Below are 21,773 nucleotides of genomic sequence, written 5' to 3' on the forward strand. Positions count from 1 at the left end.
GGAAAGGTTGTCATTTTGCTTTAGTGTTTTGTTAACATTCTAAAAATATTGCTTAACTTTTGCTCAAATCTGTAATGGAAAGCCACTGTAGCTTTTTGGAAAAGTGGTGGGAAAATATGAAAGCAGTGTTTTGCACTGACACATGCACAAAACCAACTGCGTAATAAGAATCGTACAGACTCAGGTGTATTCAGCAATAATCATTTACACTCATATATAAGTGGATATAAAATACTAGGTAATATAAGCTACTACTTAAAAAAAAAATCTGGCCTGATTTTTGAGTGTCAGTCCATGTGGGTATTTGCCCTGTCTGCTGCTTGTAAAACAATGCATCAGCCACTTTACATTCTCCTTAGAGGTGGTGAGGCCACATGGAGGTCACACCATGATGTTTTTTTGGGTGAGCTGACCAAGGCCCACAGTTGTAGACCTGGCCATCATGCCCCACCACCCTAGCCTTGGCTCCAGAAAAAGGCCCTGGTTTCCCTAATCGGGGCAAGGTGAGTATGTCCCCTGGTCAATTCCCTAGGGAGGTCTTCCAGACACATCCAACTGGAAACAGTCCCCAGGGAAGACCCAGGACATGCCAGAGGGATTATATTTGGTTGCTGGCTTGGGAACACCTTGGGATCCCCCAGGAAAAGTTACAGTACTTGGCTGAGGATAGGGAAGTGTGGGAGGAGCTGCTTGGTCTACTGGCATCTCAACCTAGGCTGGATAAGTGGCAGAAAATGATTGAATAAATGAATGAATGCCTGAAGGAATGAAGGAGCCTGATTTCCTCTATTTTGAAATCGGGAAGGAAACTGCAGCCAAAAATGGGCAAAGGGAGACCGCTGGAAAAAGAACGGACATCCACTAATATCAATCAGGATCATCTGGAATGTATCATAATCAAGTCAACCTTTCCCTACACCCCTCGCGATGCTCTCCGATTGCTTGAGTGCAGCAGCTCTTATGCATCATCGGACGTTTGCACCTTGCTCTAAAACCTCCCCAAAGGTTTCACTTTGAGATGTTTGGAGCTTGAAACTCCTCCTCCACATACTCTCTGAATTTTTCACTGTCTGTCTTGACTGAAACACCCCCCCAGCAACTCCTGCCGCCCACCCTCAGCTCAAAACTAAAAGCCAGACAGAAGTGTGTGCACACTCACACTGACAAAAAATACTCCTGCACTTATGCACAACCACACTCTCCGGTGCACAGTAAGTACTACACAGCAGTGAGGCAGCAGGGTGTGATTGTGTTGTGTTGGGGGTGGAGAGAGAGAGAGAGAGAGAGAGAGAGAGAGAGAGAGAGAGAGAGAGAGAGAGAGAGAGAGAGAACTAAAAACTCAAGGAAAGCATCAGTGTGGAGAGGTTGCATGAAGCGAGTGGTTCCAACTGAAGACTTTGTTATCAGAACATGGAAACCAAAAAGCCGAGGTAGAGGAAGAGAAGAAAACTTCCCTGCTGGCTGCATAGGAGACCTAGAAGTACCTTTGAGGGATTACTGGGCACTTCATATGTGCTCGTGTCATGGTGATATCCTACATGATTGTCTCTTGTTGACAGGAGCTGCTCTGTTTCTTGGACTTCCCGGGATCAAAGTTTGTTTTCTTAGCAGAGAGCGTGAATGAAGAGCGCGGAAACAGGAAACATGTCCAACGTACGTTTCAATCACCTGTTGAGAGGAGCCTGCTTGATGTGGTTCTGGCAAGGTGAGTTATGACACCGTTTAAAGGATGGCGTTGCTCTTTGAAATCTTCCAGCTCATTATATATCAAGTCCTAGAAACCCAAATACTAATTCAGTCCACTGTGTGCAACTGTTTTTAAGTTTAAAATGTGAGGGCTAAGATGTTATGTAATCACATTTTCTGTATCTGAGCATTAGATCTGCTCGTCTACATCACTACTTTAAAATTTGCAAGGCAATTAATGCTTTTAGAATTGAATCCAGAGCTGAGAAGATTGTTTGAATATTCTGAAGCAGCTCAGTATGAAAAATCAGAGGAACACTTTAGGATGTAACTGGACAACATTGCAAAAATCAAACTTATAATCACAAGGAAGCGATTATGTAATTTATCACAATTTACAAGTATTAGCAGTATTAGCGGTGATCCACAGGTTCAAACCTGTGGATCACCGCTTTGAAAATAAAAACAATCCATCCTGACAGCAGACTTATGAATAGCTGGTCTGTTTCTCTTGCGCCCCATCTGTATGTCTTCAAAGCATCAGTTGGGTTTCGGCTCTAAAGGCATTCAGTCTGGCCAGCGGACAATGGTTTCCTCGGAGCAGGGAAGCGTGGCCCTGGAATTAATGTAGCCATTATGTTAATGGCTACAATAACAGGAGACGGCCATTAGTGACAGTACCTCAAACTGCCACGTGCTTTTGATTGTGTGCCGCAGTCTTGTTTGTTGAAGCGCATCGTTTTGGCCATTAGAGCTGGTTAGGATGATGGATAGGATGACACATATGCCTGTTTACAGCCGTTGGCCAGTAAGAGAGCTGACATTTGCCGTTTGGACAAATATTTTTTGAGAAATTAGCAATTTTACCTAAACCAGTAAACAATGGACATTTTGCTGCAATGCACACAATGGGAGCTTGGGGTTTTGAGGTTTTTAATGTTGTTGTTGTGGTTTGTGTTAGTTTAATAGTGTTGTTAGTGTTAATGATTATTGTTTTTGTGTTTTTGTAGTTCAATTGGTTTTGTCACTTTAGTTAAGTGTTATGTTGCTGTTACCATGAGTGACTTAAGTGTCATGTTGGTACCATGAGTAAAATGTGTATTGCTTTTAATGTCTTCCGCCACCATCTCTGTTTGTCAAATTAAAAGCACCAATTTACAGCAGATTGCAGAAAGACAAAAAGCTGTGTGAGCAATTTTGATCACGCACAAAGTGTGGAGAGCTGACATTTGCCATTTGGTATGCTTATGAACACTGATAGGATTAATATTTTTAGAGAAGCTACATGTAATAGCTACCAACACTGAACACGCCATTCCAGCAGGGGGCAGTAAATCATTTACTGTATACATTAAAAGCATGAGTGCATGTGTGATTTTATTGTGTAAGTTCAATGTAAATACATTATATAATTGTAAATATGTTGAAAATACATGGATGACACAAGAAAGTGAAAACACTTAATTCCATTGTGGTCCCTTTAAAAATCAAATGACAAAATAGAAATAATAATAATAATAATAATAATAATAATAATACAGATAATAATAATTGCAGTGATAATAACAATAGTGTGTGTATAATACCAACAACCTAAATAATTTATAAATACATTAAGACAGTAAATTAAGTAAATTACCATTAAAAATGTTTTTTTAATGTAAATAACAGGAAATAAAAGGGTTGAGTTCTTCAAAAAACTGTTGAGGTCTAAGGTTCTAAAAACATTCTAGACTCACATGTCATTCCAACTCATCATTGAACCCTTGAAAAATGTCAGCTACCTATTGCCCTACCCAATCTAGAACCTGTGGATCCCCACAGGCAATGCGCTAGTTGTCATGTAATGTTTGGATTGTTCTCTTCAGCTTGTAGATCAGAGTATCTTGTTGAGTTATATCATGGGTTAGAGTTAAGTGTTTATTGCAAATTAATAAAAGTCCTTTCCTTGTGGACTAACAGTTGAGTGGAGACAATAACAAATTCTTTTGGCTGCTCCCTTATTGCTCGGGGCCACCACAGCAGATCTGATATGGAGCTGCATGTTTGGGTGGAGCCAATAACTTTCCAAATTGCAGGTCAGAAATGTTGCAGTTCTTCAGAGATTTAGATCACATTTCAATCAGAAATGAGTTCCATCATACTGAGCTTCATTTCCCCGTTTATCACTACAAAAGCCGAGTTCTTGGCGGACTGCTGCTAAAAATATCATGCAAAATCAAAGTTTCCAATTTGTTGTAAGGAAGAAGCTCCAATAAATATTTGAAGAAGATCTGCTGGCTCACTCCATGGGAAACATTTCACCGATTTGTTTTCCTGTGTAGTTGGAACAAAAACACCCCAATCACATTCATTTAAACTAAAATTTGGATGCGTCAAGCTTGTTTCTGATTGATCCAACTTGAAACACTCTGAGTACATGAGCCAGCAATAGACCGGATCTCCCAAAACGAGTTTTGGGATTAAGGTGAAACAGATATAATCTTCACTTTGTAACATCAACAGACCATCAACTTCGTTTGTCTGTTATCTAAATCTTAACCGCTTTGGACTCCCACACAGAAGAAACATCACAATGTACGTTGAGTGCTGTTATTGTCAGATATCCTCCCAACCAGCTAACTCAAAATCCAGTAAAGAAGAACAAATACTTGTAATCTTATTAATTATGAATTGCAGTAGGTTTTTTTTTTTTTTTTTGTCAGGAAGTTAATAACAGAGAGCAAAGAGAAATTAAGTAACAACATTTAGAATCTGATGGTATGAAGCACAGCAAAGGATCTGTGTTGTGCCAACGGGAGCCAGGCCAGAGATGGCTACTGTGTAATTGGCAGAAGCGCCCACTAGCAAAACCCCTGCAGATCCCATCTCTAAGTAAACAAGGCAGCTGGATTAAGCAGCTTAAACTGTGATGAAAAGACAACAGTGGTCTTCCTGATGCCCTGGGGACAGAAGCATAAATCACAGAGAACCTGAGGAGATGCTGGGATTGAAACCCTTAAAAAGAAGGTGGACTCGGGGTGAGATTAACCAAACAGACTTCATGTTCTCTGAGATACTCCTAAACCGTACAACAGTACAACATTAAGCACTGTGGTAAACTGACCCAAAATCAGTTTAAAGATCCTTTGTATTGTTTTGTCGGACTCTGTAGTTTTCTCTGGGCCCCTCCCCAATCGGACCGGGAGTGACATGTTTAGCCGCATGTTCTCCTTGAATTGCTGGCTGTCTGAGTGGTGTCCAAAAAATGAGGTGGGCTTCATAGATAATTGGCAAAGCTTCTGGGGAAAACCTGGTCTTGTTAGGAGAGACGGCATCCATCCCACTTTGGATGGAGCAGCTCTCATTTCTAGAAATCTGGCCAATTTTCTTAAATCCTCCAAACCGTGACTATCCAGGGTTGGGACCAGGAAGCAGAGTTGTAGTCTTACACACCTCTCTGCAGCTTCTCTCCCCCTGCCATCCCCTCATTACCCCATCCCCGAAGAGACGGTGCCTGCTCCCAGACCACCAATAACCAGCAAAAATCTATTTAAGCATAAAAATTCAAAAAGAAAAAATAATATAGCACCTTCAACTGCACCACAGACTAAAACAGTTAAATGTGGTCTATTAAACATTAGGTCTCTCTCTTCTAAGTCCCTGTTGGTAAATGATATAATAATTGATCAACATATTGATTTATTCTGCCTAACAGAAACTTGGTTACAGCAGGATGAATATGTTAGTTTAAATGAGTCAACACCCCCGAGTCACACTAACTGTCAGAATGCTCGTAGCACGGGCCGGGGCGGTGGATTAGCAGCAATCTTCCATTCCAGCTTATTAATTAATCAAAAACCCAGACAGAGCTTTAATTCATTTGAAAGCTTGTCTCTTAGTCTTGTCCATCCAAATTGGAAGTCCCAAAAACCAGTTTTATTTGTTATTATCTATCGTCCACCTGGTCGTTACTGTGAGTTTCTCTGTGAATTTTCAGACCTTTTGTCTGACTTAGTGCTTAGCTCAGATAAGATAATTATAGTGGGCGATTTTAACATCCACACAGATGCTGAGAATGACAGCCTCAACACTGCATTTAATCTATTATTAGACTCTATTGGCTTTGCTCAAAAAGTAAATGAGTCCACCCACCACTTTAATCATATCTTAGATCTTGTTCTGACTTATGGTATGGAAATAGAAGACTTAACAGTATTCCCTGAAAACTCCCTTCTGTCTGATCATTTCTTAATAACATTTACATTTACTCTGATGGACTACCCAGCAGTGGGGAATAAGTTTCATTACACTAGAAGTCTTTCAGAAAGCGCTGTAACTAGGTTTAAGGATATGATTCCTTCTTTATGTTCTCTAATGCCATATACCAACACAGTGCAGAGTAGCTACCTAAACTCTGTAAGTGAGATAGAGTATCTCGTCAATAGTTTTACATCCTTATTGAAGACAACTTTGGATGCTGTAGCTCCTCTGAAAAAGAGAGCTTTAAATCAGAAGTGTCTGACTCCGTGGTATAACTCACAAACTCGTAGCTTAAAGCAGATAACCCGTAAGTTGGAGAGGAAATGGCGTCTCACTAATTTAGAAGATCTTCACTTAGCCTGGAAAAAGAGTCTGTTGCTCTATAAAAAAGCCCTCCGTAAAGCTAGGACATCTTTCTACTCATCACTAATTGAAGAAAATAAGAACAACCCCAGGTTTCTTTTCAGCACTGTAGCCAGGCTGACAAAGAGTCAGAGCTCTATTGAGCTGAGTATTCCATTAACTTTAACTAGTAATGACTTCATGACTTTCTTTGCTAACAAAATTTTAACTATTAGAGAAAAAATTACTCATAACCATCCCAAAGACATATCGTTATCTTTCGCTGCTTTCAGTGATGCCGGTATTTGGTTAGACTCTTTCTCTCCGATTGTTCTGTCTGAGTTATTTTCATTAGTTACTTCATCCAAACCATCAACATGTTTATTAGACCCCATTCCTACCAGGCTGCTCAAGGAAGCCCTACCATTATTTAATGCTTCAATCTTAAATATGATCAATCTATCTTTGTTAGTTGGCTATGTACCACAGGCTTTTAAGGTGGCAGTAATTAAACCATTACTTAAAAAGCCATCACTTGACCCAGCTATCTTAGCTAATTATAGGCCAATCTCCAACCTTCCTTTTCTCTCAAAAATTCTTGAAAGGGTAGTTGTAAAACAGCTAACTGATCATCTGTAGAGGAATGGTCTATTTGAAGAGTTTCAGTCAGGTTTTAGAATTCATCATAGTACAGAAACAGCATTAGTGAAGGTTACAAATGATCTTCTTATGGCCTCGGACAGTGGACTCATCTCTGTGCTTGTTCTGTTAGACCTCAGTGCTGCTTTTGATACTGTTGACCATAAAATTTTATTACAGAGATTAGAGCATGCAATAGGTATTAAAGGCACTGCGCTGCGGTGGTTTGAATCATATTTGTCTAATAGATTACAATTTGTTCATGTAAATGGGGAATCTTCTTCACAGACTAAAGTTAATTATGGAGTTCCACAAGGTTCTGTGCTAGGACCAATTTTATTCACTTTATACATGCTTCCCTTAGGCAGTATTATTAGACGGTATTGCTTAAATTTTCATTGTTACGCAGATGATACCCAGCTTTATCTATCCATGAAGCCAAAGGACACACACCAATTAGCTAAACTGATGGATTGTCTTACAGACATAAAGACATGGATGACCTCTAACTTCCTGCTTTTAAACTCAGATAAAACTGAAGTTATTGTACTTGGCCCCACAAATCTTAGAAACATGGTGTCTAACCAGATCCTTACTCTGGATGGCATTACCCTGACCTCTAGTAATACTGTGAGAAATCTTGGAGTCATTTTTGATCAGGATATGTCATTCAAAGCGCATATTAAACAAATATGTAGGACTGCTTTTTTTGCATTTACACAATATCTCTAAAATCAGAAAGGTCTTGTCTCAGAGTGATGCTGAAAAACTAATTCATGCATTTATTTCCTCTAGGCTGGACTATTGTAATTCATTATTATCAGGTTGTCCTAAAAGTTCCCTAAAAAGCCTTCAGTTAATTCAAAATGCTGCAGCTAGAGTACTGACAGGGACTAGAAGGAGAGAGCATATCTCACCCATATTGGCCTCTCTTCATTGGCTTCCTGTTAATTCTAGAATAGAATTTAAAATTCTTCTTCTTAGTTATAAGGTTTTGAATAATCAGGTCCCATCTTATCTTAGGGACCTCGTAGTACCATATCACCCCAATAGAGCGCTTCGCTCTCAGACTGCAGGCTTACTTGTAGTTCCTAGGGTTTGTAAGAGTAGAATGGGAGGCAGAGCCTTCAGCTTTCAGGCTTCTCTCCTGTGGAACCAGCTCCCAATTCAGATCAGGGAGACAGACACCCTCTCTACTTTTAAGATTAGGCTTAAAACTTTCCTTTTTGCTAAAGCTTATAGTTAGGGCTGGATCAGGTGACCCTGAACCATCCCTTAGTTATGCTGCTATAGACGTAGACTGCTGGGGGGTTCCCATGATGCACTGTTTCTTTCTCTTTTTGCTCTGTATGCACCACTCTGCATTTAATCATTAGTGATCGATCTCTGCTCCCCTCCACAGCATGTCTTTTTCCTGGTTCTCTCCCTCAGCCCCAACCAGTCCCAGCAGAAGACTGCCCCTCCCTGAGCCTGGTTCTGCTGGAGGTTTCTTCCTGTTAAAAGGGAGTTTTTCCTTCCCACTGTAGCCAAGTGCTTGCTCACAGGGGGTCATTTTGACCGTTGGGGTTTTACATAATTATTGTATGGCCTTGCCTTACAATATAAAGCGCCTTGGGGCAACTGTTTGTTGTGATTTGGCGCTATATAAAAAAAATTGATTGATTGATTGATTTTTCTAGGGCTTGGCCAGCAAATACATAGATGAGTGGGTGAGTGAGTGAGTGAGTTAGTCCATCCAAGCTAGCGTGTGTCCATGACCATCTTGTAACTCATCAAATTAAAATAATAGATATTGAGGGAGAGCTTTCGTTTTTTGGTGAACTTTGATACATCAGATCAATCTAAAAAAAAAGCAACTTTGTTTTTCCTAGGTAATATCCCATAGACTGACATTAAGTACATACCGCCACCTACTGTAAAGGAGTGTGTAGAGGGACTAAGCAGAGTATCATTTTGATCTTGCATTGTTAATTAATTAATTAATTACACAATTAATGTAAAATTTTATTAATTAATGACATTAATTTAAATTAAATAATTAATTGAAATTTAGAATTTGCATGTTTTCTATGGTTAAATATAAAAGAAAAATCCATCCATCCATTTTCTGAACATGCTTATTCAAGGTAAGACCGGTGTGGGGCGCGGGGCGTGTTAGAGCCTATCTCAGAGTTTGCTGGGTGACAGATAGGGTACACCCTGGACAGGCCGCCAATCTACAGAGAAACAGACTCATTCACACACTCACACCTACAGCCAAGTTAGGCTCACCAATTCACCAAACTTGCATCTATTTAGAAGTGGGAGGAAGCCAGAGCACCCAGAGGAAACCCACATAAACAAGGAAAGAACGGGTCAGAAGCAAACTGGGGACCTTCTAGCTGTGAGGCAGTAATGCTGTACAAAAGAAAAGTAATAATGTCTAAGGCATGATCTGGGCCTTATAACTAGTAGCTTACAGGCTTCAACCAGCCATGGGGCCATGTTACCCATGACCAAATACAGTGTAGGAGTTTGATAGCATAGATCGCAGATCTAGAGATCACAAGTGAAAAATGGTCTGTTATCTAACATTACAGTCACGTAGATGTGAGGAATATACATAATTTCTTCTGCAGCATTAAAGATTTCTGCTCACTCTCTTTAACACACTGAAATCACATTCACACAACGTCCTTCACCTCAGACACCATAGTCTGTGAGATTGTCCAGGACATACAACTCAGGAAGAAACATCACACCACAGCTCTTCATTCCCACCAGATTCATCTCATCCACCAACAAGAGAGACAGAAAAAAGAACAAAAAGACAGAAAACATAAGGTAGGAGTCTGACATCCATCCAGGAGGAATGACCTGTCAACATCAAGGTTTTCTTTGTTTTCTTTATGTTGTTTCCACCAGGGGAGTGGTGATCAGGGGAAGTAGAGGAGGGCTAAGTTGAGCTAGGTTGGGTCAGGTCAACGGGTCACTGGCCTCACAATGTGAGTGGAAACCTCAGAGACAGCTTAGTTGACTTTTGTAAGGACAGAGTAGTACACTTAGGGTGGCCGCAATGAAAGAAGTTTTTAAGGATGTAGTTTTAAAAAAAAAGCATTTGAAGATGTGCTTAAATTACTGGTAGATGGAACGATTGTGCAGCACACTCTTGCATTCAGCCATTATGTAACTGCACCAATATTTTATATGGGATATAAAAGGGGATGTGTATGTATAGGTGACAAGTCCAAAAATTGGCCCACCAGCTGTTATGAGTCCATACACGGCTTTTACCTCAGTGTGATATCAAAATAATGCACCACATAAGATTTCATCTGCTCCTGTGGAATCAAATCAATTTTATTTATATAGCGCCAAATCACAACAAACAGTTGCCCCAAGGCGCTTTATATTGTAAGGCAAGGCCATACAATAATTACGGAAAAACCCCAACGGTCAAAACGACCCCCTGTGAGCAAGCACTTGGCGACAGTGGGGAGGAAAAACTCCCTTTTAACAGGAAGAAACCTCCAGCAGAACCAGGCTCAGGGAGGGGCAGTCTCCTGCTGGGACTGGTTGGGGCTGAGGGAGAGAACCAGGAAAAAGACATGCTGTGGAGGGGAGCAGAGATCAATCACTAATGATTAAATGCAGAGCGGTGCATACAGAGCAAAAAGAGAAAGAAACACTCAGTGCATCATGGGAACCCCCCCAGCAGTCTAAGTCTATAGCAGCATAACTAAGGGATGGTTCAGGGTCACCTGATCCAGCCCTAACTATAAGCTTTAGCAAAAAGGAAAGTTTTAAGCCTAATCTTAAAAGTAGAGAGGGTGTCTGTCTCCCTGATCCGAATTGGCAGCTGGTTCCACAGGAGAGGAGCCTGAAAGCTGAAGGCTCTGCCTCCCATTCTACTCTTACAAACCCTAGGAACTACAAGTAAGCCTGCAGTCTGAGAGCGAAGCGCTCTATTGGGGTGATATGGTACTATGAGGTCCCTAAGATAAGATGGGACCTGATTATTCAAAACCTTATAAGTAAGAAGAAGAATTTTAAATTCTATTCTAGAATTAACAGGAAGCCAATGAAGAGAGGCCAATATGGGTGAGATATGCTCTCTCCTTCTAGTCCCTGTCAGCACAGAATGATGGCACCAATGCCCAAAATGAGTAAAATACAAGTCTGCCTTGAATGGAACTGAGAATGGGTCATGGTCCAGTTTTGGGACTGGTCTAATATTGGTACAGTTCCCTTAATTTTAATTTACATTTACTAAGAACATTTTTTTTTTTTAATTCAGCCAGTGCATTCTATGTGCCAAATAAGTTGGGTTGCATCAAGAAGGAAATCAAGATTAAATTTTGCCAAACCAAACTCCTTGGTTTGGAAAAACATGGTGGCGGCATGGACACGTAGTCTGGCAGTTTCTGCGCATCTACGCGTTTTATTGCACCTAAAAGGTCGTTCATCTGTTATTAAAACCTCTGAGGTTTTAAACCACAATTATTTCTTTGATCTTCATGCTTATCGTAAAATCTGGGCTGAGTTTCAACGGGTGGTTTTTGCAGTTATGCTGTTGCTCATTGTTGCACTACCTGTGCGTATCTGCTTATCCGGAGCAATTAATGTCAATCACCATGAACGCCAGTGGGATCACTACACAGTGAGACTGTTGGCTGCTGGTATACCAGGTGTTAACATCGGTATATGCTCAGCAAGTGGTCATTCTGAAAGCTTTCATCTAAAACTGAAACAACTAATCGAGTTAATCAATTAAAATTGATTATTAAAATAGTTGTCAACTAATTTAGTCATAAATTAGTTGCTAAATAACTTTGTTTTACTGCAAATGTTTTGTTTCTTCCATATAATCAACCGAGCTTTGCTTTGAATCTTGAACCAATGAAGGAGTGCTTTGAGCTGCTGCTTCGTTGGTTTCATTTGTTTTATTTTGCTTTATCTTAATTTTTCCCCACTAAAACCCTAAAGAGCGTATGTCTGTGAGGAATATTTACCTTTTTTATGTTACACTGACCTGTTATGGCCTTCTGAAACAGTTGATAGATGTATTTTATGCTAACGCTGATGCTAACATGTTAGCATATCTATGGCGTTTTCAATGTTAAAGTTAGCATTAAGCAGCTGGCATTTCAGCCTGTTTGTGCATTTGTTTTCTGTATAAGAATTAATGACTCAGCGTTTGTTGTCGTAAAAGAGTCAAATGTATTATTACAAATTATAATATTTTTTAATTTATTGTTATTTATATATTAATAATAATAGCAACAATAATAATAGTAATAATAACTAATAATGCTACAATACAATTTTAGAGAAAGAGACATGAGTCACATGTTTCATTGTGAAATGACCACATAGTTTACAAGTTACACAGAGAATGTTGCACATATAATGAGTCAGGCTACAGTTTTTGATTTAGGTTTTATGGGTAACTGGTTATGCTAATTGTTCATTTGCAGCAACAAAAATACCTCTTTTTTTTGCCATATATTTTATGACATTTATATGTTTCAGTGTTGTTTTATGGCTACTCATCACTTTGGTAAAGCAATGCCATTTGAAATAATTATTTTTGTTCTTTATTACAAACTGTTTTATTCTTTATTATTTTATATTTCAACAGCCAAGGGACATTTGACGATTGGTCGATTTTCAAGTATTTTAAGTTTTCAAATAATGTTCTGTTATTGAAATTGTTTCCCTGGCACATTTTTTAAAAAAAAATTCTCCTCTAATCCGATTAATCGTGTCGAAACCCCATCAGATTCATCAATGATCCAAATAATTGTTTGTTGCAGCCCTACTTTCATCACAACCTTTTTGGATATTACACAATTTATTCTTCTGTCCTACAACACGGATGGGCCGTGGTGGGCAAAACCGCCGACGGACAGCGGTGAGCCATTTCATCACGTGCATTACCTGGCTTCCTGCTTGTGTTGCTCCTGCTCTCTGGAGATGTACATCTAAATCCTGGTTCAGGAGTTGGCACACCGCAAGTGCAGGACACCAGCGCGGGGCTCCACTGGAGTAATTCCCCTGAGGAGGTGAGCGACCGGACTCCTTTTTTGTGTGGCTCCACTGTTATTGGTCCGAACCTGATCAATGCGGGGAGTAATATAACACACCGCAGCTGCTCGTTGGGAATCTAAGCAAACCCGTGGACTATATAAAATAATCAGAGTGGTTATATGCCCAACCGTTGGTTCAATAAAGTAAATACGCGAGCATATACCCCCAACCACAACCGACCAATGAGCTCGCTTTTAAGTTCACTTCCGGTTTCAATGCGGAGAAAAAGGTCGGCTGTTTTCTCACCGGTTGCGGGAAGGTTCGCAGTGCGTGGAGGGGCTGTAATCTAAAGCGCTTCTCTTTGGCTCATCACACCCAGGGAACTGTGTCAAACTAATGAAGCAGCAGGACCTTCGTGGCCGGGACGACGGTGGGGGATCGAACCCACGCGGCTCGCACCAAAAGACCGTTCCTCTACCAGGTCAGCCAAAGGGCAACTCCCCATTAGCCAAGCTAGCGGGAACGTCTTTTCAACTGGGACCCGGGACTTTCATCCCGCTACACATCTCCCCACCATTTTTGACTTTGTCCCGAAGTCACAGGTGCATGTTAGCATACTCTGTGATCCATATCCTGTTCGTGACGCCAGATTGAAGCAGCAGGACCTTCGTGTCCGGGAAGACGGTGGGGGATCGAACCCACGCGGCTCGCACCAAAAGACCGTTCCTCTACCAGGTCAGCCAAAGGGGAACTCCCCGTTAGCCAAGCTAGCGGGAACGTCTTTTCAATTGGGACCCGGGACTTTCATCCCGCTACACTAATACCATCTTACAGACAACAAGCAGCATTTTGTTCATAAAAACTATTTTGTCATCGTTAACAGGCTTCCGTTCAAAATGCTTATGAAGTTTGTCTGCTTTCATCCATTGTGGTGGTTTTTTCGCAGTGACTAAAGAAAAAAGTAGTGTAAAAAATATAGTTTAGATGGACAAAACATGTCAAATACACAATCACGGTTGGGCGAATAAGACATTATATTTATCTGCCTAACGGTTGGGCGAATAGCTTTTGCCATAAATAATTTATCTAGTACTTCAGTGTGTCGGCAAACCGCTGTGAGGAAGCAGAGGCTGTACAAAACTTTTCAAACTGTCAATCACGCGAAGGTCCTTTGGGACCCTAAGTTAAAACCAAGGGGACTTTTTGGTGGACATTTAAACATCAGGAGTATTGTTGCAAAAAGTGATCAGTTAATCCATTTATTGTCAGACTCTAATCTGGACTTTCTTTGTATTTCTGAAATGTGGCTACAGTCCTCCACTCCCTCTCGTGTATTTATGGTGGCAGGTTATCAGTGTTTCAGACAGGACAGACCTGTGGGTCGGGGAGGAGGGGTGTTAATATATGTAAGAAATGACAGTAAATGTGAACAGGTTGTTTTTAAAGTTGCTAACATGCTGGAATATGTCAGATTGAAAATTATTCTATCCCAGCAAATGTCTTTTACTATTATTGGAGTGTACAGACCCCCCTCTGCAAATGACATTTTATGATCAGCTTACAGAAATACTCAGAGAATGTAATCACAACAAAGAGTTAATTCTTTTGGGTGATTTCAATTTAGATTAGGGAGATAATGTAAGGTGAAAAAAGTTGAAAGACTTGGCAGATAAATATAATTTAGATCATCTCATAAAAGGAGCGACAAGAACTGTCAAAAAATCTAGCACACAACTTGACCTAATCTTTACCAATAAACCAGAAAGAATAACTAAAAGTTATAACCTGATTACTGGGTTATCTGATCATAATCTGACCTTGGTGGCTAGGAGGCTTACTAAAAACAGGTTTAAATTTCTTTCAAAAACTCAAACAAATGTCTTATGAATACCCAAAAGTAGGCGAGCTGTGTTCGACAGTGAAATCACTGAACTAAGATGGGATGATGTAATAGCCTCTGATTATCTGGAGGGCAGTTGTAATATATTTGTCAACAATATTAACTCTGTAAGAGAACATTTTACTGTTAAAATCCAGAAAAAAATGTAAAAGAAAACAAAATCTACCATGGTTAAATGAAAATGTGTGGAAACTCATGAAGGAAAGTGATGCTGTGCTAAAAAAAAAAGCCATTAAATCTAAAGTGAGCACAGACTTGCTCATTTTTAAAGGCCTAAGGAATAAGGTTATTTATGAACTGAGGCAGGCTAAATCTCAATTTTATCTTAATATTCTACATAATGCCAAAGGTAATAGCAAACTAATATGGCAGGGCATCAATAATTTGATGAGGAATGAGCCACTTGTCTCAGAAGATATTCAACTGAACAGTGATGGAATTTTGACAGATGACAAGTCTACTATTGCTAAAATTTTTAATCATTATTTTATTGATTCAGTTAATGAGCTTGGGAGAAACTTCACTGAAAGGGAATTGGATTTTTCATCCATTACTTCTCCTGATGAAGCCTTTGTTTTGGCCCAAACAGATGTCACAGAAGTGAATAAAATTATCAGCTTTTTAAAGAACTCCAAATGTAGGGATGTACTCCTATCTTTAAGTTTGGTGACCATCATGAAGTGAGTAATTTCAGACCAATCAGTATACTTTCGGTGCTTTCGAAAGTTGCTGAGAAGGTTGTAATTAAACAACTGACTACATATTTTGCAGATAGTAAATTTTGTTTACATCCATTGCAGTTTGGCAATGGATGTAAACAAATCACTCCACTGAAACAGCTGTTTTACATCTGATTGAGCAGATAAAATTTAAACTAGATTGGGGGGGGGGGGGTAGTTGGTGCCATATTTTTAGATTTGAGAAAAGCATTTGATATGATAAATGATAATGTTCTTATCTCAAAACTTTCAAATTTTTATATTTCATCAGAAATGCTGCAATGGGTGGCTTCTTATTTATCTGATAGCATGCAGTGTGTTAAAGTTAACAATGTTTTTTCTGTTAACATTAATTGTACAATGGGTGTGCCACAAGGTTCTGTTTTGGGCCCCCTTCTATTTAGTCTTTATATTAATGATCTGCCACAGGTGTGTCAGGGCATGGATCTGCAAATGTATGCCAATGATACTGTTTTATACACACATGTAAAAACTGCTGAACTAGTAGCTAGGAAGCTGACAGCTGCTATGGAAAGGATCACAGAGTGGCTTGACCAGTCATATCTCAGCCTTAACATAAGTAAGACAAAGGGTATGTTCTTTTCTAAACCAGTTTCCGAGTGATGAAATCATTATAAAAGCTGAGAGGATTGATATTGTGAGGGAGTTTAAATATCTTGGAGTAGTAATTGATTCAAATCTTAATTTTAAGTCGCCTGTGAAAAAATGACCAAAACTATCAGATATAATTTGATACATTTTAGACATATTGGAGGCTGTCTCTCAATGGACGCTGCAAAGACCTTTATGCACGCTATGATTCTTTCTCATTTGTCACATTGTATCACATGCTGGGGGCCAGCCCAGTCTCATGTTTTTTGTTTTTTGTTTTTTTATGCTCGCATGATGAAATTAGTCAAATTTTTGTGACAGGGTTTTTTTTTAACTCACTGTGAACTCTACTAACCCTACTCCTACCCCCGACCCCAACCGTAACCATAACCTAATCCTACTCCTTCCCCCCACCCTAACCATAACCACCCCCAACCCTTCACTTTTAATTTTGTGTAGTCATCACGGAATTAATTAGAATGAATTTGTGCTGCCGTGACGAAAATGAGGCGTTTTTCATCACAATATCACAAACCAACAGATTAATGTATATTTCGTGCTGTTGAATCAGGACATGCCGTGAGACTGGGTTGTGGGGGCAGGCTGGAGAAACAACTATTAAACCACTGGAATCTCTGTATAAACAAACCTTAAAAAATCTATGCGATATCACCACTGCAGGATTCTAGAAAAGCTTCATCTGCTTAGTTTTGAGAATTATAAACTGTTTTCTAATTTGTGCCTTACATTTAAGATTTTAAATGGCTTGGCTCCTTCCCCATTACATCAGTGTTAATATTCCTCCGGTGAAGTCTATAAGATCTACCAGAATATCTTCAATAAGAGACTGTTCTGTGCCTTTCCGTCGTACTGCTTTTGGTCAGTCAGCTTTCTCTGTGAAAGCCGCGACTCAGTGGAACGCTCTCCTTGACAGCATCAAGAACTCTGATTCTATTGGAAGCTTAAAGAACAAACTGAAAAAAGTACTGAAAGACACTCAATTCTGTAACCACTGATTTTTGAAATATGTCAGTATTATGGCTTTGTGAATGTGTTTGTGTGTATGTGAGTGTATATGTCTGTGTGGGTGATTTACAGCTCTGCAGCTTTGAGCTCACGTTTTTGTGATGTTTTATTATTTATGTTTTAATTGTGACCTACCAAGGGACTGCAGATGTAAATTAGCTTTAAGCTAACTCTGGTACAATGCATCAAATGGAAACATTTATGTTCTTTATTGTACATGGTCCCTTTACAAATAATCAAATAAAAAAACATGCAGATCACAATTTCCATTGATAGCGGATTGGTCAAGCTCATGGCTAACAATAATCGCTACCATTGCTGTTGTTCAACAGGGTGGTGGTAGACATTGGGCTACTGTTGGGCAAAGAAAAAAAGGCGGAGAACTGGAGGCAGCAGGAGAGGAGCAAAGTCAGAAATGTGGAAGTGAGAGTCGAGACATTGAATCAGAAAATTAGAGCATTAGAGAGTTGATATGACAGTGAGGAGAAGTAGACATAATGTGTGTACAAGAGATCAAGTGGAAGTGAAGTAAGGCCAGGAGCATGGGCATTGGGTTCAAATTACTGTTGGTGTCATTCTAAAGGAGGAGTATATTAAAGCGTGTGTTGAAGGTGAAGCATGTGTCTGACAGAGGGATCTGTGTAAAGTTGGAAATTGAAGAGGTGATGATGAATGTCATCAGTGCATAGGCCCCAAGGGTAGGTTCTGAGATGGAGGACAAACAAGATTTCTGGAGTGAGTTAGATGTGATGGTAGAGAGTGCATCCACGCATGAAATAGTGGTGACTGGAGGAGACTTCAATGGGCGTGTTGGTGAAGGGAAACGGGGTGATGAGTACCGTATTTTCCGCACCATAAGGCGCACCTAAAAGCCTTAAATTTTCACAGAAATCGGCCGTGCGCCCTATAATCCGGTGTGCCTTATGTGCGCACTGAATTACAAAATCTGTAAAAACACCCGACGTTGTCTTTGACCGTCGGAATATCGGACCATTTCCCGCTGACACAAGGACGTAATACGTAAAGTACGTACGCTAGGAGCGTAGAGTACGTACGCTGCCAGCGATAAACCAATCGGAGAAGAGTCTGTGAGTCTGTGGTACGTACACTTACCTCCGCCACTCCTCCGGTAGTTACCGTATACTACAGGTATCCTGCAAAACAACATTTGTTTGTCTAAGGACCCCCGAAAATGGCGCCAGCGAAGAGACATGCTTACGAGGCACAATTCAAACTGCAGGCTATCAGTTACGCAGTTGTTCATGGGAATAGAGCAGCTGCAAGAGGAAACAAGAAAATGAACTGCGCCAAGTTAAAAAGACCAAACCGAGTTTCTGCAGAAACAAAGCGAGGTGGCCACAGCTAGAAGACCAGCTGTTCAATTCAGACACAGAAGATGAAGACTTCGATGGATTTGTGACAGAACCATAATAAAAAATAATGTGAGTAACATATTGTTAAATACCGGTAGTTCAAAGTTGTTAAAAAGATCTAATAAACTCACCGTTTTGCTTCCGTGACCTTTTTTTTTTTTTTTTTTTTTTGTAGACTATATGTTTTAGCGTGCGCCTTTTGTAAGGTTTAAGTACCCGCTAATCGAGGGCGCGCCTTATAATCCGGTGCGCCTTATGGTGCAGAAAATACGGTAAGTAATATGCAGATATGGTGTCAAGGAGAGGAATGTGGAACTGCAGATAGTGGTAGATTCTGCAAAAAGGATGAAAATGACTGTTGTGAATACTTACTGTACAAGAGTGAGAAAAGGTGCACAGAGGTGGACTTCATTCTATGTAGGAGATTCAACCAAAAAGAAACTGAAGACTGTGAGGTGGTAGCAGGGGAGAGTGTAGCTAGACAGCTTTAGATGGTAGTTTGTGGGATGACTTTGGAGGTGAAGAAGAGGAACAGAGTGAGCTGAACCAATGATCAGAGGGTGGAAGCTGAAGGAGGAAGACTGTCGTGAAATTTATGGAGGAGGTGAGACAGGCAACTGGATGGAGCAGAAGTGATTCTGGACAACTGGAAAAGGACTGAAGATATGGTGAAAGAGACAGATAGAACGGTAGTGGGTGTGACATCTGGACAGAGGAAGCTGGACAAAGAGGCTTGGTAGTGGAATGAAGATGTTCAGGAAAGTGTAAGGAGAAAGGTTAGCAAATAAGAACTGAGATAGTCAGATAGATGATGGAAGTAGACAGGAGAACAAGGAGATACTGTGTAAGGTGAAAAGAGAAGTGGCTAAAACAAAGTCAAAGGCATATAGTGATCTGTGCATGAAGTTAAACGCTAAGGAGAAAAGGACTTGTAAGAATTGACCAGAGAAAGGGGCAAAGCAGGAAAGGATGTGCAGCAGGTTAGTGTGATAAAGGGTGCAGATGGAAATGTCCTAACATCTAAGAAGAGAGGAGAAGAGGTGTATTGGTTCCAGTTTTTAAGAACAAGGGTGATGTGCAGAGGTGCAGTAAGTACACATGGGCATAAAGATGGGCAGCCACAGCAAGAAGTTACGGGAAAGAGTAGTGGAAGCTAGACTCAGAAAAGAGGAGAAAATCTGTGAGCAGCAATATGGTTTCACGCTGAGAAAGAGCACTACAGATTCAATGCTAGTGTTGGTTGAGAAGTACATTAAAACTTGCTTAATGGCTTCAGGTGGACCAGTGAATTTTGTCCGTTATAATCAAAATCTCCTATATGTATAAATTGGACAAAACCCTTATATGTAGTGGATTAGGTACATTAGGCAGGAGGCGCTGAACGATCTACAGGGAATCCCCAGCACCAATTAAGCTTACGTATTTCCTTGTTTAAACGCCTGACCTTGAATCGGGACCAGCTTCATTTAATGAGCAAGTCAAAACTTCGTCTGAATAAATAAACGCCTGCGTTAAATAAGCACGAGACATTATGTGCATTAAAAAGGATTACATTTGGTTGAGTCTGCTGCGGAGTGGTACCTTAAAATTCTAAAGGCTGATTTATGTTTCTACAACTCTGTGGTCATGCAATGATGTTGACATGCACGTGACCCTTTTAAAGTTCTCTATCGCATCTTTATGCAGTTTACAGCAGGAACCATGGCTTTTTCTGGATTAATTTGTCCCTCAATGAGCCTCGCTTCTTTATACAATCACCAACCTCTAAACCAACGGTACGTGTAATTTGCTTCCATGAACTGTGGGTCATTTGAGTGTCTTTTTCTGACTCTGGGTTCTCGAGACCAGGCAACAAGCAGTGTTTTGTTAACAATCACCGGCCTTGAATAAAGGCCTGCCTCATTTAGGAACTGGGTCTGAGCATGGTTTGAAAGAAATAAATGCCAGGTCTTTTAATCACGGACATACAGTACCCACTTTTCTCGAATCGATGAGTGTCAGTGCTGAACTTCATTTCATGCCTCTGTTACTGGCCATGTCTAGACTGATCTGTCTGCTATATGTGAGGGGTTTTTAATGAAAATGTATTGCGATCAGACAGGACATTTTGTCCAATGTCAGTGAAAATTCGTTATACAAAATCCATTATGTACAGTATTAAATGGAAAACCATACAAGGGCATTTTGCTTTTGTCTGGTGAGTGCGAATATCCGGATTATACAATGCCGGTTTTGGTGAATTTTACTCTATAGACAAGGCCAGAAGGATTGTGTGTTTGTGGATTTACAGAAAGCTTATGACAGGGTGCAAAAAAGAGTTATGGTACTGTATTGTATGAGGAAGTCTGGAGTGGCAGACAAGCATGTGAGGGTGGTGCAGGGTATGTACAAGCACAGTGTGACAGCAGTGAGATACACAGTAGGATTGGCATATGTATTCGAGGGGGAGATGGGATTACATGAAGAATTGGTTCTAAGTGCTTTCTTGCTTGCAGTGGTGATGGACAGGTTGACGGACAAGATCAGGCAGAAGTCTCCACAGACTATGATATGCTCTGGAGAGAAGGGGAATGAAAATCAGTAGCAGCAAGACTGAGTGCATATGTGTGAATGAGAGGGAGCCTGATGGAACAGTGAGGTTGCAAGGAGTGGAGGTGGTGAAGGTAGAGAAGCATTTATATATCCAAAGTAATGGAGAGTGTGATAGAGAGGTGACAAAAAGAGTGCAGGTTGGGTAGAGTGGGTGTAGACATATGGCAGAATTGATTTGTGACAAAATTATATCGACAAAAGAGAAAGGAAAACCTTACAAGGAGTTGCACAGCTTAGAAACAGTGGCACAAACAAACACACAGGTGGCAGAGCTGATTTTTAATTTGGGAGACACAAGGATTTCTGAATAAAGACTGAATATATCAAAGGGACAGCACAGGTAGGACATCTTGGAGACAAAATCAGAGAGGTGAGATTGAGATGGCTTCAGTAAATGTTGAGGAGGGATCCATGGTATATAGGGAGAAGGATGCTGGGGATGGCACCATTAGACAGGAGGAGAAGGAGGTGAAAGAGGAGGTTTATGGGGGTGATAAGGGAAGACATGTAGGTGGTTGGTGTAAAGGAGGAAGATGCATAAGACAGAATGAGAAGGAGAAGGATGATCTACTGTGGCGACCCCTAACAGGAAAAGCTGAAAGAAAAAGACACTTATGCACACTTTAAGAGTTT

The 21,773-nt window shown here is 40.3% G+C and overlaps 1 protein-coding gene across 3 annotated transcripts in view; it reads left to right on the plus strand.

Annotated features, from left to right (window-relative positions):
• The first annotated feature begins 1,150 nt into the window (after positions 1-1,150).
• apcdd1l (adenomatosis polyposis coli down-regulated 1-like) overlaps positions 1,151-21,773 on the plus strand; it is a 40,377-nt gene continuing 19,754 nt past the window's right edge. Inside the window, exons 1-2 of one of the 3 annotated variants that reach the window (XM_034166028.1) lie at positions 1,151-1,211; positions 1,560-1,705. In XM_034166028.1, coding sequence (XP_034021919.1) covers positions 1,621-1,705 — 85 coding nt within the window. In that variant the 5' untranslated portion in view covers positions 1,151-1,211; positions 1,560-1,620. Of the gene's footprint in view, positions 1,212-1,316; positions 1,706-21,773 lie in introns of those variants that run through there. The other 2 variants (XM_034166027.1, XM_034166026.1) reach the window with 2 other exon arrangements.

The sequence above is a fragment of the Thalassophryne amazonica genome, chromosome 3 (assembly GCF_902500255.1).
Source record: "Thalassophryne amazonica chromosome 3, fThaAma1.1, whole genome shotgun sequence".
Lineage (NCBI taxonomy): Eukaryota > Metazoa > Chordata > Actinopteri > Batrachoidiformes > Batrachoididae > Thalassophryne > Thalassophryne amazonica.